Source organism: Aegilops tauschii, chromosome 4 (genome assembly GCF_002575655.3).
Source record: "Aegilops tauschii subsp. strangulata cultivar AL8/78 chromosome 4, Aet v6.0, whole genome shotgun sequence".
In the NCBI taxonomy this organism is placed as follows: Eukaryota; Viridiplantae; Streptophyta; class Magnoliopsida; order Poales; family Poaceae; genus Aegilops; species Aegilops tauschii.
Window position 1 is genome coordinate 524,888,743 of NC_053038.3, and position 14,601 is coordinate 524,903,343.

Below are 14,601 nucleotides of genomic sequence, written 5' to 3' on the forward strand. Positions count from 1 at the left end.
TAGACCACGCAGCGACGACTACAAGGACTGAAGCGAGCCGAAGGCGCGCCGCCGTCATCGCGCCTCCATCGCCGGAGTCAGGCACAATTGGTTGTAGTAGACAGTCAGGAAGTCGTCGTGCTAAGGCCCCATAGGACCAACGCACCAGAACAACAACCGTCGCCGATGAAGAATAACGTAGATCGAAAGGATCCAATCCAAAGACACACAAATGTAGATGAACAACGACTAGGTCCGAGCAAATCCACCAAAGATAGATCCGGCGGAGACATACCTCCACACGCGCACCAGCGATACTAGACGCACCACCGGAACGGGGGTTAGGCGGGGAGACCTTTATTCCATCTTCAGGGAGCCGCCGCCGTCTCATCTTCCTGAGTAGGACACAAACCCTAACAAAACGGAAAGGAACGACAAAAATCGAAGCCCTCCCGCCGGCCCTTGCCAGGATCCACCATGGCCCCATGGCCCTAGGGCCACCGGAGACGAGGCGGACCTGCGACGGCGCCGGCGAGAGGCAGGAACCCTAGCTTATTTTGAGAAAGAGGAGGAGGAGGAGGAAAAGACGGCGGCTCGTGGCTCCTGACTCACGTTTTGTGAAAAGTCAATGAATGCTCATCTCAGAATTTATTTAGTACCTGAATCGGCCTGAATCTCTACATGCATGTTGCACAGTCAAATTTCTTTGAATTATTCCCCCAAAAATACCTAAATTTCCTTAGTCAATCCCTTGATTTCCCCAAAATTTATTCTCCCTAGCGTAAATTAATACTCCCTCTGTAAATTAATATAAGATTAGTGATCTAAACGCTCTTATATTAGTTTACGGAGGGAGTACATTGAAATCATGTTGTTTACACAATGAAAAAAATGTGTTGCCATGTAGCTTGGCCCGCCCAGCCTTTTATTCGTAGTTCCGCCACTGTATGCCGTCATCCAGACCACACCTCACATCATCCATTCACCGCCGATCCACTCCTCTCCGTCTCCGCTCACCACCATCGACGCTGCCCAAGTCTTGGTTCTGAGTGGCTCTGGATCTGGATCGTGATGCCGCTGCCATCGTCGTCGCTCACCGGGGTCGTCGTTCCCCTGATGAGTCACTTTGGTGATTCGAAAAATTAAGTTTTTCTTGGTAAACCAATAAATATGCGTATCAAACAATATTATTATGTTTACACAATCATATTAACATGGACCAAAAAGTCACAGCACGGGCAATTATTTAAGCTCGGTGCTTAACAACTATGCCCAAACTTTGCACCAACCCTAATGTACGTAGCAACGTTATTATCACCATCATTATATTTACACACACCTTCTCCGGTTTACACCTCTCATTTTCTTCTCCTTCATTATTGGGATGTGTGCTGCGCACAAAACTATGCGGCCAGTTTTGTGTGCGGAAACAGAGGAAGCACCCCACCAGGGCCCACACGTCGGAGGCACATTCCCGCCCGCGTGTGCCCCTTCTCTTTTCCAAAACCACGCGCCCCCATACACGCCGCGGCCGGCAGGGGCAGCAGCAAACTCGCCGCAGCCGCGTCTCCTCTTCCCCTCCTCCTCCTCCTCGTCCGCCGCCGCCGTCGCGATCTGCTCCTCCTCGGCCGCCGCCTCTGCCCCCGCTACTCCTCGAGCTCTCGTCCTCTTCTTCCTCCTCCTCCCCGCGGCAGGGGGATCGACGGAGGGGGGCGCCTCTTCTTCCGGCACCAACAATGGCGGTGGGATACCCCTCCTTCCCCCCCTTCTCTTCGATTTCACAGCCACTCCGATTCAAAGTTTTTGGGAGAAATCGTTGCTAGTAGTGCCTCCTGAGCGGAGCGGGGATTGTTATCTTCAGCGAGCGATTCCTCTGCCGTAAGAAAATTCGTGAAAGGTTCCCCTTTTTTCCTGCCGCTCGACCGTACAGACCCTCCGTTCCGATGCAGGGGAAAAATCTCTAGTGTTTGTCTGCTGTTGTCGACGTAGCTCTCTCTCTCTCTCTCCGTGCGTGCGCGATTTGGTTCTGCATATGGATGGGGTTTTTCTTCCCCCCTTCCTCGATGCGTTACAGTTACAGGTACGTAGTAGTAGAATCGGGCCGGCCTTGCCACTTAGCAGCAACTGGATTTGATGCTGCATTGGCTCCTCGATCTGTTCCTCACAGCGTGTGGTCAGCAGTTCACCACAACTTGTCTGCATTTTGCCTCACACACTTGCTAAGTTGTTATGCATCAGGATGGGATGCTGCACTTGTCTGTCCAAATGATACAGGCAATTGTATGTGTTTGTAGAGAGCTCTCATCTGGCTTTTTTCTTTTCTTCCTAAGGGTCCATTCTGTCTAATATGCATTGAATGTTCTTTTGATTTTATTGGATGCATTCTGGTCCCTATATAAGCGTTGAACGAGGTTCTGCTGTTCATGTTGACACATTGGCACTCTTTTGATCAGACAATAGCATTAACAGGTGGAGACTGTTTAATATCGGCCGGGGTCCTGTTGTTTTAGTTCATGAGAGCTCTTGCGTTTGGTATTGTTGACTTATATCTCTGCCCGCGACTCTGTTTTGCATATGGGCTGTTTTGTTGTTTGTTCGATCAAAGGAGAAAAAAAAACGTTCCTTGATGCGCTCCAGACACTAGAATAGGATCCACCATACCATATAACAGACCAGACGCCATCTTGCATTGGCTGGTGAACTCCTCGATCTGTTGTTAGTCCTTATCTGCATTTTCCCACATTGTTCATGTATCTGATCCGCCATTGCTTGTACTAGTTTGTCAAGAATACAGGTCTGTATAGCAGAGAGAGCACCACAAGCAAAACACCTTTATTGGGAACTCTCATCTGAATCTTTTTTACAGTCCATTTGCTCTAATCTATGTTCTTTTGATTTGTTTGATGCATTCTGGACCCTAGAGTTGAATGAGACTGCTGATTTTGCGTCCCGAATTACGATTGTCGCAAGATCTCTTGTTTCATATGATGTTCATGTTGACGCATTGACACTCTTGTAGTCAACCATAGCATGACCAGGTTGACACTTTTTAATGCCGGGATTCTGTTGTCTTAGTTTATGTTACCGTGATCCACCTATATGGTAAAATGAAGAAAACTCTTACTTGTCCAGCGCTTCAGCTCATGCATCTGCACGGTTCATTTGGACTGCAAACACCGTTGTTTATCCATTTGGTGAAAGCATCAAATGGCACAGCAGTAGTGCTTGTTTAGTTAATCTTACTCTAGGCATGATAATGGTCAATCCTGGTCAATCTGCTCACCTTTTTAGAATTAGCTACCTGATCACTTTAGTTTACTCCATCATGATTTGTAAATACTATGCATGTCGTGTCATACTGCCCAGCGAACTATCCTTCCCACAATCCCACTATCTAAAACTACAAATCAAACTGTTTCTAACTGCACCGATGTATATTCTCCAGGCATTAATTTCTTCTTGTGACAGTGGTCGAGGGAGTTTGTTCAATAAAAAAAACCTTTTCTTTTCTTCCCTTTTGATGCATTCTAAACTCTAGAGTCAAATGTAGTTGTACTGATTTCATGGCAGAGATTTCAATTGTGATATCTTGTGGCTGTTGTGGACTTGTGGCATAACAAAATTATGATTTTCTCGCATCAATTTATTCTCTATAATTGCTTTTCTGGTGGTTTGCTTTCAATATTAATCCAGTTGTGCTAACTCATGTCACAGGACTGGACCAGTGATAGTGATGGCAGTGATAAGTTTGAGTGGGACAGTGATGGTGAGGCCGAGGCCTCATCTGCTCCGGCTATGAGGAACTTCGATGCTCCTGGCCCATCCACACTCGTAAGTCAGACATAAATTTCGTATTTCAGCGCAAGAGCTATCCATGATTTGTTATAATTATGGTCATGGTGTGGTATTTGTTCGTGTAACTGCCTAAAGAGTTCCAATGGGTGGATCAACGGGGAAGCGCCGCCTACTTCTTTGATCGAGGGATATGTGGAAATGGGCTTCCCAAAAGAGATGGTCATGAGGAGTATTAAGGAGATTGGTAATATAGAAGTAATCAGTTCCATTTTATTTATCCTGTTTGTGTTTGTACCTTTTTTTAACACCTTCTGATTTCAGGACATGGTGATGCAGATGCGCTGCTCGAGCTACTCCTCACGTATAAGGTATTTGACTATTTATCCATGTGCTTTATTACTGAATTTATTCTGTAGTGCTGTTGATTCATGGCAAGGATCATTTATTCCGATTGAGATGTGAAATGCAGGCACTAGGTGATGATGATGATGCACTGGGCAATCACTCTACTTCTGGCTGCAACCTCCCTATTGTTGAAGATGATGATGATCTTGATTTTGAGAACTGGGATGGCGATGATGATACTGGTGGTAGAGAGTCAAGCTCTGATGATTCTGGTTATGAGGTAAATGATTTCTTATCTCCAGTTCAGCAGCAAAGAATTCCTACTGTTTTGAGCTTTCATCAGTGTAGTATTGCATTGTGAAGTTTGAGCACTTGATTTTTCTACATAGAATTTTCACCATGTTAAAGTTTTTTTTTCCTATAAGAGAGTAATATAAGGAGTGAGTTTAATAACGTTAGACAATACCTCCCGCAGAGTAATCAAACAAACTGGAAAACAGTAGAAACTGAGTGTATTATTGTCCTGCTTCTTTGTGAATTTCATGAATCAGAAAATTAATTTCTGTTAGACACCACTTGTTTTCTCTTCAGTTCGTATGCATTTGAAAGTCAGTAACAAGTCTTACGATTTGTGGATTTATTTTTCTACAAGCAAATTATTTGAAAATGATTATAATGCTGGAAAAGAACATCACTTACCACATTAATTAGTTGCATCAAACTGCCGTCCAAGACCAACCTCAGGAAAGCAACATCTACCTGTTAGAGCTGACATCTAATCTCGGCTTTTGTCGTACCTTTGTGCAGGAGTTTCTACGAGAGATGTCAGACAAGGACGAGAAGATCAACTCATTGCGAGACATGGGCTTTTCTGAAGATGAAGCAAACATGGCCATTACGATATGCGGTATGCCTCTGTTTGACCGTCATTCTTTCTTCATGGAAAAGGCACCACCTTATGCTATGTACTTCTGTTTGAATTTTTCCTAGGTGTGGATGCTGATCTCTCTGTATTGGTCGACTCGATTAGTGCATCACAGGTTACAGAAGTTTGTCACTCTAGAAACTTATCTGACCATCAGGTATCTTGTGGTTTGATGCACATTCGAACAGGAAAATGCTTTCGCTCTTTTAATTTGATGAAGGACACTGGAATCTGTGTACATTGGCAGGTTACAGCTAGATGCTTCGATTCCTTTGGAGGGAAAAAGAGGGCAAGATTGATTGAAGAGAGCAAGAAAAAGAGGAAGCGATATGGAGGTGGAGCACAAGGCAAACGACCTTCCTCGGATGGCAGCGATGAGGAATCAATGCCTCTCCCAAATCCGATGGTTGGGTTTAACCTTCCTGGTTATAGGGGACCATCAATGACCCGAGTGCTTCCTGAACTGGCTACCGGACCACCTTATTTCTACTATGAAAATGTGGCCAGAGCTCCGAAAGGTGTATGGGCAAAAATTACAAGATTTCTGTTTGACATCCAGCCTGAGTTTGTGGATTCTCTTCATCTGTGTGCAGCTGCCAGGAAAAGGGGATATATCCACAATTTGCCAACCGAGAACAGATCACCGCTTCTCCCTCTGCCTCCAAAGACAATTTTTGAGGCATTCCCTCATTACAAGAAGTGGTGGCCATCCTGGGACCAGAGAACGCACTTCAATTGCTTGCAAACATGTACGGCAAGTGCACCGGTGACAGAACGGATCCAGCAGAAACTTTCAAGCTCAGGCAATCCACCACCTCAAAGTGTACAGAAATATGTCAGGCATCAGTGCTCAAAATGGAACCTTGTTTGGGTTGGCAAAGACAAAGCTGCTCCATTGGAACCTCATGAGATGGAGTATCTTCTTGGTTTCCCAAAGGACCACACAAGAGGCTTCGGCAAGACACAGAGATACAAGTCTCTCGGCAACTCATTCCAAGTCGACACGGTCGCTTACCACTTGTCAGTGCTGAGGGACATGTTTCCCAATGGTATTACTGTGCTGTCCTTGTTCACCGGTATCGGAGGAGGAGAGGTTGCCTTGCACAAGCTTGGGATCCACATGAGGGCAGTAGTTTCTATTGAGATATGCAAAGCTAATAGGAAGATTTTGAGGAGTTGGTGGGATCAGACCCAGACAGGGACATTGATTGAGATTGATGATGTGAAATCCCTCAAGGATGATGAAATTGCATCATATGTTCATAGATTTGGCGGCTTCGACTTGGTGATTGGGGGCAGCCCATGTAACAATCTTGCCGGAAGCAACCGACACCATCGTGATGGCTTGGAGGGCGAGCACTCATCTTTGTTCTATGACTACTTTAGGATCTTGAATTCCGTCAAGTCGGCTATGGCGAACATGTAGCCTAATCGCTGTAGTACCTATGCTATCGTTTAATGCTTATATCTAGGAACTGTAACCGATCTGTGTTTAAACATTGAGTTGATGTGGAGGATGTTTATTGGGGAGAAAGATCACATTAACATTTAGCTGCATGATCTATTGTTGCTAACTAATTTATGGCCTGTTCATCTTTATTTGGAAAAGCACTATTGCCCCCTTCAAATCTTCCAGAGCCTACTTTTGTACAGGCAGGGAGTAATTGCACATGACTGCACTTTCTACCTTGATCTGCTTGACAACTTATAATTTGCACAAACATTCCCCTGCATTGTTTGTCCTTGGTCTGAAAAAGCAAATCCTATGTTATATTTCGAATCAGGTTGTTGTCTGGATCATATGGACAATATGCAGAGTCACGATGCTGTTATCCGTTTTCCATCAAGTAAGTTTTCACTACATTTGTTTCTGTTGCTTTTCAGAATCCCTATACCATCCGGATGTAGAGCAAAGCTAGAAGTATGGAGAAAGATCTTCAGCAATCACCAAGGCTGATTACTACCTTTTCTTGTTTTCTACAGTTGACGACTTCAAATTATTCAAGGAGTGTGCAGCGTACAAGGATGTAAGGTTTCTGCACTTGTATCCATAGAAATTTCGGTGTTGGTAACTTCTGTTTTGGATGGATTTTGATGGGGAATTTTTGTTTTTATCAAGGATCAGATAATACTAAGAGACTAACAAGAGTACAGTAAATTACTAGATCATCCTTAGCTCGATACACTAGAACTTGCTGTGGTTACTTTCTTGGGGCTCTGAAAATAATTCCTCTGAAACTGAATCATTCAGTCATACCGTCAGTTTAGTAAATAATTGCTCTGGAAACTGGGATCTCTCTCATCTTGGTTACCTTTACCTACTGCATTGCAAAACCTGAAGCTCAAGCTAGGCTAGGCTCACAGAATAATGATGATGATTAGTTAGCTGAAATCTGAAACACTCTGCCCATTTGCTCTAGCTGACATCAAGAATAATGCACAGCAAGCACTATGCCCGATTGTGTCGCGAATGCCTAATCAAGTTCCATCTGAATATAATTTCATTGTGTTTGACTTGTGAAATCGATGCAGATGTGGGCGTCAAAGTTTTTTCTGGCCGCGGAGAGATACCTGGAGTTCCATTACAGTACAGGCCTCTGCTTCTGCCGTCATATTGCTGATATGACTCTGAATCTCCACTGCAGTTGACTGCACCCTCTATCTTGATCATGTTGACAACTTATAATCTAGACAGACATTCCCCGTGCATAATTTTTCCTTGGTCTGAACTGAAAGAAGCAATCCTAATGTTGTATATTCCAAATCAGGTTGTTGTTTGGATCGTAGGGACAATATGTAGTCACGCTGCCGTTGTCAGTTTTCCATCTCATAAGTTTTCACTACGTTTTGTTTCTGTTCCATTTCAGAATCCCTAGAGCATTGTAGATTGTAGAGAAAAGATAGATGATGGACATCTTCACTAAAATGGCTTCGCTTCTGTGTGACTTCAGTTGAGTAAGTTACTGGATCATTCATACCCTACAATCTGTTGTGGTTACTTTCCTGGAACTCTGAAAACAGTTGCTCTGAAATTAGACCATCCATACCTTCAGCTCAGTAAGTAGTTGCTCGGAAAACTGGTATCTTCTCTCTCAAAAAATAATAAAAAATGGCACTTTTACATACTCCTTATATGAATAGCTACCTAAAGTCAGGAGGCACCAAGTCCAACTCTGAAACTGAAACTCTACACATCGCTCTAGCAGACAGCAAGAGATGCTCTAACTGAAACTCTGAAACTCAATTATCAAGTTGAAGCTCTGAACCTGAGCGGTCATGCTCTGAACCTGAAGCTGAAGTGGAATTTTGCCACATCCGAAAGATAGATCCTGAGCCGTAGCTGATGCAGAGTTCTCGTGTTGCTGAAATGGAACTTGTTCGGCCTGGGAATGCTGCTGCTTGTAGTTGTAGCCTGTGTTCTTCGCCTGTCACTGCTACCGCTGGTGTTATCTTCTGCTCGTGTCCAAAGTGGGCAGTATCAGTGACTCACTGACTGATTGAGAGTGGTGTTGCAAGGTATCTTTGTTCTTGTTCAGTAGGAATGGATGTGCATAATGTTATAAGAAAAATGGCGAGCGCGGCCAAACAGCGGGGCGTTGGTAAATTCTGTGTAAGGATGTAAGGCTTCTGCACTTGCATAGATAAAAAATTGGGAGTTGGTAAATTCTGTTTTGAATGGATTTTGAAGGGGAGCTTTGTTTAATTGAGCATCAACCAGTGCTAAGAGACTAGCAAGACTACAAGAGTAGAGTAAATTACTAGATCATCCGTACTTCGATGCATTAGAACCTGCTGTGGTTATTTTCTAGGGGCTCTGAAAATAACTTCTCTGAAATTGAACCATTCAGTTCAGTTCAGTAAATAGTGGCTCTGAACACTGGGATCTCTCATCTTGGTTACCTTCACCTACTGCATTGCAAAACCATTCCAGGTTAGGCTCACAGAGTAACGATGATGATTAGTCAGCTAAAACCTGAAACTCTCTGCCCATATGCTCTAGCTGACAGCAAGCACTATGCTCGAGTGTGTTGCGAATGCCTAATCTATTCCCATCTGAATATAATTTCATCGTGTTTGTCTCGTGTGATGCAGACGCTGGCATCGAAGTTTGATCCGGTTGCGGGTAGATGTGTCTTGAGCTGCATTTTGTCGTCAACCCCGTCCCGTGGGCAACCAGTTGATGAAGCTGAAATGGAACAGCCACGCTGCCGTTGTCCGTTTTGCATTAAGTTTTCATCACATTTTGTTCTGTTCATTTAAGTTATGAACTGCACTCTGATTCACACATGTGTCTCTTGGCTTGGATGCAGGCCGCATGGAGGACCCTAATAGCGAGAACTTCATGCATGCTGTCTTTGTGTTTCCAACAGAAAGAAGACATTGCAAAATTCCAGAGTAGCTCATACTATTCCAAACTTCTTGATGAACTCGTAAAAACCATTTCCTATGTACGTCTCACCGTGCAATCTTCTTTCCAGTTCTTAAATCATACAGATCCGTTTGTGCGTTAGGCGAAAGCGTCTTACCTCAACGAGAGGGGACGTGCTGCGTGTTTATAGACAGGGGCGCACCTCCCTGGATAGCGCATACAGTTGGAGATTACAACTTGAGGGAGAAGAAAAGATAGAGATCAGAATATATGGTTACATAGTTGAGTTATCTCATCTAACTACCTAACTATGCCGCACAAGTCTATATCCTCTCCAAGGCTGTCACGCTACACAACATATTGTGTTTAACACCGTTATGCTCATAGCATTGTGAGGGTCGTCACTGCTTGGATAGTTTACATTGCTTGGTCTCTGCAGATTTTGAATCCATCGTCAGTTCAGTAAATAATTGCTCAGAAAACTGGGATATCTTTTTGAGAGAGAAAAAAACCGGGATATCTTAGTTGATCTTACCTATCGCATTGGAAACCAGATACGCTCAAGCTAGGCGTGCAGAACGCTGGCGATTAGTGACCTAAGACCGAAACTGAAACTTTTTACACCTTGCTCTAGCTGACAGCTAGTGCTATGCTCCACTGTGTCGATGCTCGATTTAATTTCTTTGTGTTTTCGCTGTGAGATGCAGCAGTTGCGGGCATCGAAGTTTGATCCGGACACGGAGCTGCATTTCGTCGTCGACCCTGTCCCGTGGGCAATCGGCTGATGTAGATCCCTGAGCCCTTGTGCTCTGAACCTGAACCTCGTCAGCACACTTCTTCGGCCTGTGAATGTTGTTGTCTAGGCAGTGTTCTTCGGCCTGTCACTGCTACTGATAGGGTTATCTTCTGCTTGTGTCCAAATTGGGCCCCATGAGTCAGTCTCACTCGCCGATTGGCTCGGTAATTTTTTTTTTTTTGCAGGGTTCTCACCGTCTCGGCATGAGTGGTTGCAAGGTCTCTCTTCTTGCTCAGTATGAATAGACTGGCTCAATGTTATAAGAAAAATGGATGTGTATAATGGAAAATAAAATCATTGAGAGGCGAAAGCGAAAGCAGATGGTTAGTAGTACTAGTTAGGATGATGTAATGAGTTGCTACAAGTCGAAATTATAAGTTGCTACAAAATGATACTCTCTCCGTCCCATAATGTAGGATGTTTTTGGACACTAGTCTAGTGTCAAACAAACGTCTTATATTATGGGATAGATGGAGTAACTGTTTTTTTGGGAAATGTGATTTAAATGCACTATTAATTTCTGGAAAATAATGCTTTGAAAAAAAATAAGCAGTGACATAGAACCGGTAATGGTGCATCATGTGAAGTGAATTAAGTAAGATGACCATTATTCTCACACATCAAAATGCAAACCTTATTATGCCTTCATCTACGGGTGCAAAAAAAAAGGAAAATGAAATTGTCCTTGAGAGATAAACCACGCACAATCCCGGCATGTCCGAGCGTTCGTTGGAGATCCCACGGAGTCGGGATGCATCATTGCCCATACATTTTGTGAGTCGACAAAGATGTCGGCGTGAATATAGGAGCCCTGGTTTCCGTTGCACGTCGAATGGCTATTTGTCCATGTGCCTCTTAATTCTATAGATCTGACACACCGGTTCAACCTTGTTGGAGAAAAGGCGTTGGATCTGCCTTTCCACTAGCCGCTTGCCCACATCAACCACCACCAACATCTCCAGCCCGCCAACGCCGCCGTCGACAAGGCAACAACCGTTGAGCATGCTTCTGAAGCAATCTTCACAAACTCCACCACGACATCGATAACCCCTACATTTACCGCCCAAAGGGAGACTTATTTCTTCACAGCGCCATTATTGTCATGTAAAACACTGCTTAATGACACGTCGGCTCAAACCCTAACTAACTACATGCCTACAATGCCAAAGCAGAGGGCCAGTATCCTCTCGCCGCCGAAGTGCAAGTGAAGGGAGATGGGACCAACAACCTCACCGGGAGGATTGGAGTCGCCGCCCATATGACATTGCTCGCGCCCGCCAGGGGAGAGAGGGGGAGAGCCAACATGTTATAGTAAATCAAGGGCAAATCAGTCATTTTAAGATTGCAACAGAAAGACACGGTCAAGGAGTGAAAGAGGACTGATCTCTTCTCTTCTCCACCCTCCCCCTTCCCCTTCCTCCTGCCGCCGCCATGGATGGATGAGGAGCTTCCTTGCAATTGCTTTCTTTCCGAGAAGCCCAGATCCCCTCCCCACCCGTGCGACGCCATCGGATTCCCCGTCCCGCGAGCTCTCCGTCGATCCCAGCCTCGCTCACCTGCATTGATCTGATCTGCTCTGCGCTCCGGGGCAACCGCTAGGTGCTAGCACACGAAAGTGAGGAAGGGAAAAGAAAATCATCTGTCGGTCGTCTCCATGACCGACGGCGGTCCGGAGGCGGCGCCGCTGGAGTTCCCCTCCGCGGAGTGGCGGCGCGTGTACGACCGGCTCCAAGGGCTGCTGCCGCGGGTGGAGGCGCTCGCCGCCGACCGCGCGCGCCTGGAGGAAGCCATCAAGCTGTCGGACGCCCGCGAGAAGAGCCTCCATGCCCGCCTCCTCCAGGTGGTTTCCTTTCCTCTCCTCCCTCTAGGGTTTCTATTTATTTATTTATTTATTCATTTGGGGTTTTCATAAATCTGACTCAATCGTGCCTGATGCGATTGAAGGCGGAGGCGAGCAGGGAGAGGTGGAAGGCGGCCTACACCGAGCTTCCTCCCGGTGCCAATCCCAAGCTCGCCGGTAAGAGAGAGCAATCTCTCCTCTTCTTCTCTATGTTGGATGAATGATTTGGGTGGAAAAAGAAAATGGCATCATTTCCCATTTTGCTAGGGAGTTGTCAATGTAGGTTTATGACCTGCTCAATAAAAAATTGGTTGTCATTTTAACTTGTACGACGAAGCACCCAATTTCGGTGAAATCATGCTGCTGCCACTGACGGCTTTGTGTGCAATGCAGAACTTCAAGAGCGCGACTTGGTGGATTCGGAAGCTCGTGAAGCTCTTCCTGATGTTGATAACTCTCAACTGAAGGTACTTACCAAAACATCAGTTCCATAAATCAAAAAAACATTCTGTCCATGGTTGTTTTGTATTCATGTTTGTTTCCTTAGTGGTGCAAGATACAACCGAAGGAAGGTTACGGGAAATCTAATTAGGAATTATCAAGTTTGATTTCCATGATATCTGATGTCCATATAGGATAATCAGTTTCTGGGGGAGTGCTAACAGACTGGAGTCTGTTTCTAACAGGTGACTAGTCAAAAGCGCAGGAAGCTTACCAATGGGGAGACTAGTCAAAAAAAGCGCATGAAGCTTACCAATGGGGACACTAGTAAAGAAAAGTGCACGAAGCTTACCAATGAGATGCATCTTCAACGGTGCACGGTGAGTCTCCCTTTCACTCGTCTTTTCTCATGCCCTCGCCCTGCTCCACCTTTGCCTGATGCATCCCAGATTCAGCATTTGTGTTGCTTATATCCTCGAGATCTAGACAATTTTGTTGGTTCATTTGCTGTAAACAATTTTGCAGTGTTGTCTTTTCTAAGTGTTCATATTCCTTATAAGATAGCTGTTTCTTTCACCTTTAGTCAACTGAGTGGATCCGACATTGCTGACAGACTCCCTAATGAATTAACCTTGCAAGTTGCACATGAGAACTGTGGCCGTGATCAGCCTTATACGATTATAGCAACTTGAAGGTCTTCCTGCTTCTGTTCAATTCATCACTTGACATTGCCCCACACTTGTTTCTGGCCAGTGAATCATCTAATTTGCAAATTGTAGGATTCTTGAGTATTATGTATTTATATCACAATATCTGTCAACTTTGTGTAAGATACTTGATTTTCCTAAAACATGGTTGTACGTGAAGGACTGACAACATAGCCCAAGCAGTCCTGATGATTATATTTATCACTAAATTTGCAACACCGACAGTTATCACCGTGGAACCTGATGGTTTGTTGTGGTTAATGTGCAGATTTCTGTTTTTAGTTCTATTATCTGTTAGAACTGCTACTGTTCTTTTTATTTACCGTTTGGTGTCTTCAAAGAAAGCCTTTGTCTAATAAGATGCTAATGTTTTGTGTGCTCGTTCAACAGATGCAGATCTTTGTCAAGATCAACTGTTCAATTTTTCTCAAAAAAAGAAAGACCCACTGTTTAAAGACAATCACTCTTGAGGTCATGAGATCAAATACGATCTACGATGTCAAGGAAAAGATACAAGACAAGGAGGGCATCCCTGCAGTCCAGCAGAGACTCATGTTTGGCAGTGAGCTGCTGGTGGACAGCTGCTGCCTGGAGGACTACAACATCGTGGAGGAGTCCACCCTCACCCTTGACCTTGTTCCCCAAGGGATGCATATCTTTATCAGGGCACGGAGTGGCAAGATCATGACTATTGGTGTTGACGGAGAAGATAGCCTATACAGTGTCAAGGCAAAGTTTTTCGATGAAACCGGCATCCCCCCAGGCAGGCAGCGTCTCTTCTTTGCCGGGAAGCAGCTGGAGGATGGCCGCACCTTGGCTGACTACGACGTGCAAAATGAATCTACTCTTCATGTTGCGTTTCGCGGCATCACGCGTCGGAGCGGTCAGATGCGCATCTCTGTCAGGACGGTGACGGGGAAGAAAGTCATTGAACGTGCGATGAAGCGCAGACAGGCCGTTGACAACATCAAAGCGTGGATCTACTCTGAGTTGTGCATTCTCCCGGAGGAGCAGCAGCTCTCTGGCGAGGACGGCGCCCCCCTGGCGGAAGTGATCCGTCGTTCGTGCATCGTTGTTCTGCAGATCCGTCCTCCTGGTGGTTGGTGAGATGGAAGTAAATTGGTCCTTTGCTTTTGGTGGTACCATTAGTGAGAGCTCAGTCAGGCTCGGTAGCGATTGCACCTGAAGGGCATATATTTTAGTACAACAATATGCAGGGTGTAAAATGAGTGAAGTGCTGTAGTTTCTGGGCTCGTAATAACAGACCTGTGTACGTAGGTATGCACGTGGGGTTTCTCTGAAGGAAATAATATATATGCTTGTGTGTAAGTACTTGATAATTTCAGTGTGGCGCTTATGGTGTCGGTAGCCTAACAAGTAATCTTGAGATTGGTATTAAGGAGA

General features: G+C 45.0%; 2 protein-coding genes across 3 annotated transcripts; both read left to right on the forward strand.

Moving 5' to 3' along the window:
• The first annotated feature begins 1,484 nt into the window (after window positions 1-1,484).
• LOC120970283 (DNA (cytosine-5)-methyltransferase DRM2-like) lies at window positions 1,485-6,595 on the forward strand. 2 transcript variants are annotated; one of them, XM_073497273.1, is made up of 8 exons: window positions 1,485-1,721; window positions 3,694-3,810; window positions 3,910-4,018; window positions 4,096-4,142; window positions 4,244-4,399; window positions 4,927-5,026; window positions 5,110-5,201; window positions 5,292-6,595. In XM_073497273.1, the coding sequence occupies exons 1-8, from the start codon at window positions 1,716-1,718 to the stop codon at window positions 6,468-6,470; spliced, it is 1,806 nt and encodes a 601-aa protein (XP_073353374.1). In that variant the 5' UTR covers window positions 1,485-1,715; the 3' UTR covers window positions 6,471-6,595. The 2 variants fall into 2 exon arrangements, with proteins under 2 accessions (XP_073353374.1, XP_073353373.1); XM_073497272.1 differs by lacking the exon at window positions 1,485-1,721 and having other exon boundaries at window positions 1,757-3,810.
• A 4,814-nt stretch (window positions 6,596-11,409) lies between these two features.
• Window positions 11,410-14,537, forward strand: LOC109732948 (polyubiquitin 11). The gene is made up of 5 exons (XM_020292161.4): window positions 11,410-12,049; window positions 12,154-12,226; window positions 12,443-12,516; window positions 12,736-12,870; window positions 13,588-14,537. Exons 1-5 carry the CDS (start codon window positions 11,864-11,866, stop codon window positions 14,302-14,304), a joined length of 1,185 nt encoding a protein of 394 aa, XP_020147750.1. The 5' UTR covers window positions 11,410-11,863; the 3' UTR covers window positions 14,305-14,537.
• The last annotated feature ends 64 nt before the right edge of the window (window positions 14,538-14,601 follow it).

Bases quoted from the DNA above. Each gene is read 5' to 3' on its own strand.
- LOC120970283 (XM_073497272.1), top strand. From the start codon at position 3,685: ATGTCACAGGACTGGACCAGTGATAGTGATGGCAGTGATAAGTTTGAG. The intron at 4,019-4,095 runs GTAATATAGAAG...TTCTGATTTCAG, and splicing joins GAGGAGTATTAAGGAGATTG to GACATGGTGATGCAGATGCG. The intron at 5,202-5,291 runs GTATCTTGTGGT...GTACATTGGCAG, and splicing joins GAAACTTATCTGACCATCAG to GTTACAGCTAGATGCTTCGA.
- LOC109732948 (XM_020292161.4), top strand. From the start codon at position 11,864: ATGACCGACGGCGGTCCGGAGGCGGCGCCGCTGGAGTTCCCCTCCGCG. The intron at 12,050-12,153 runs GTGGTTTCCTTT...ATGCGATTGAAG, and splicing joins TCCATGCCCGCCTCCTCCAG to GCGGAGGCGAGCAGGGAGAG. The intron at 12,871-13,587 runs GTGAGTCTCCCT...CTCGTTCAACAG, and splicing joins TGCATCTTCAACGGTGCACG to ATGCAGATCTTTGTCAAGAT.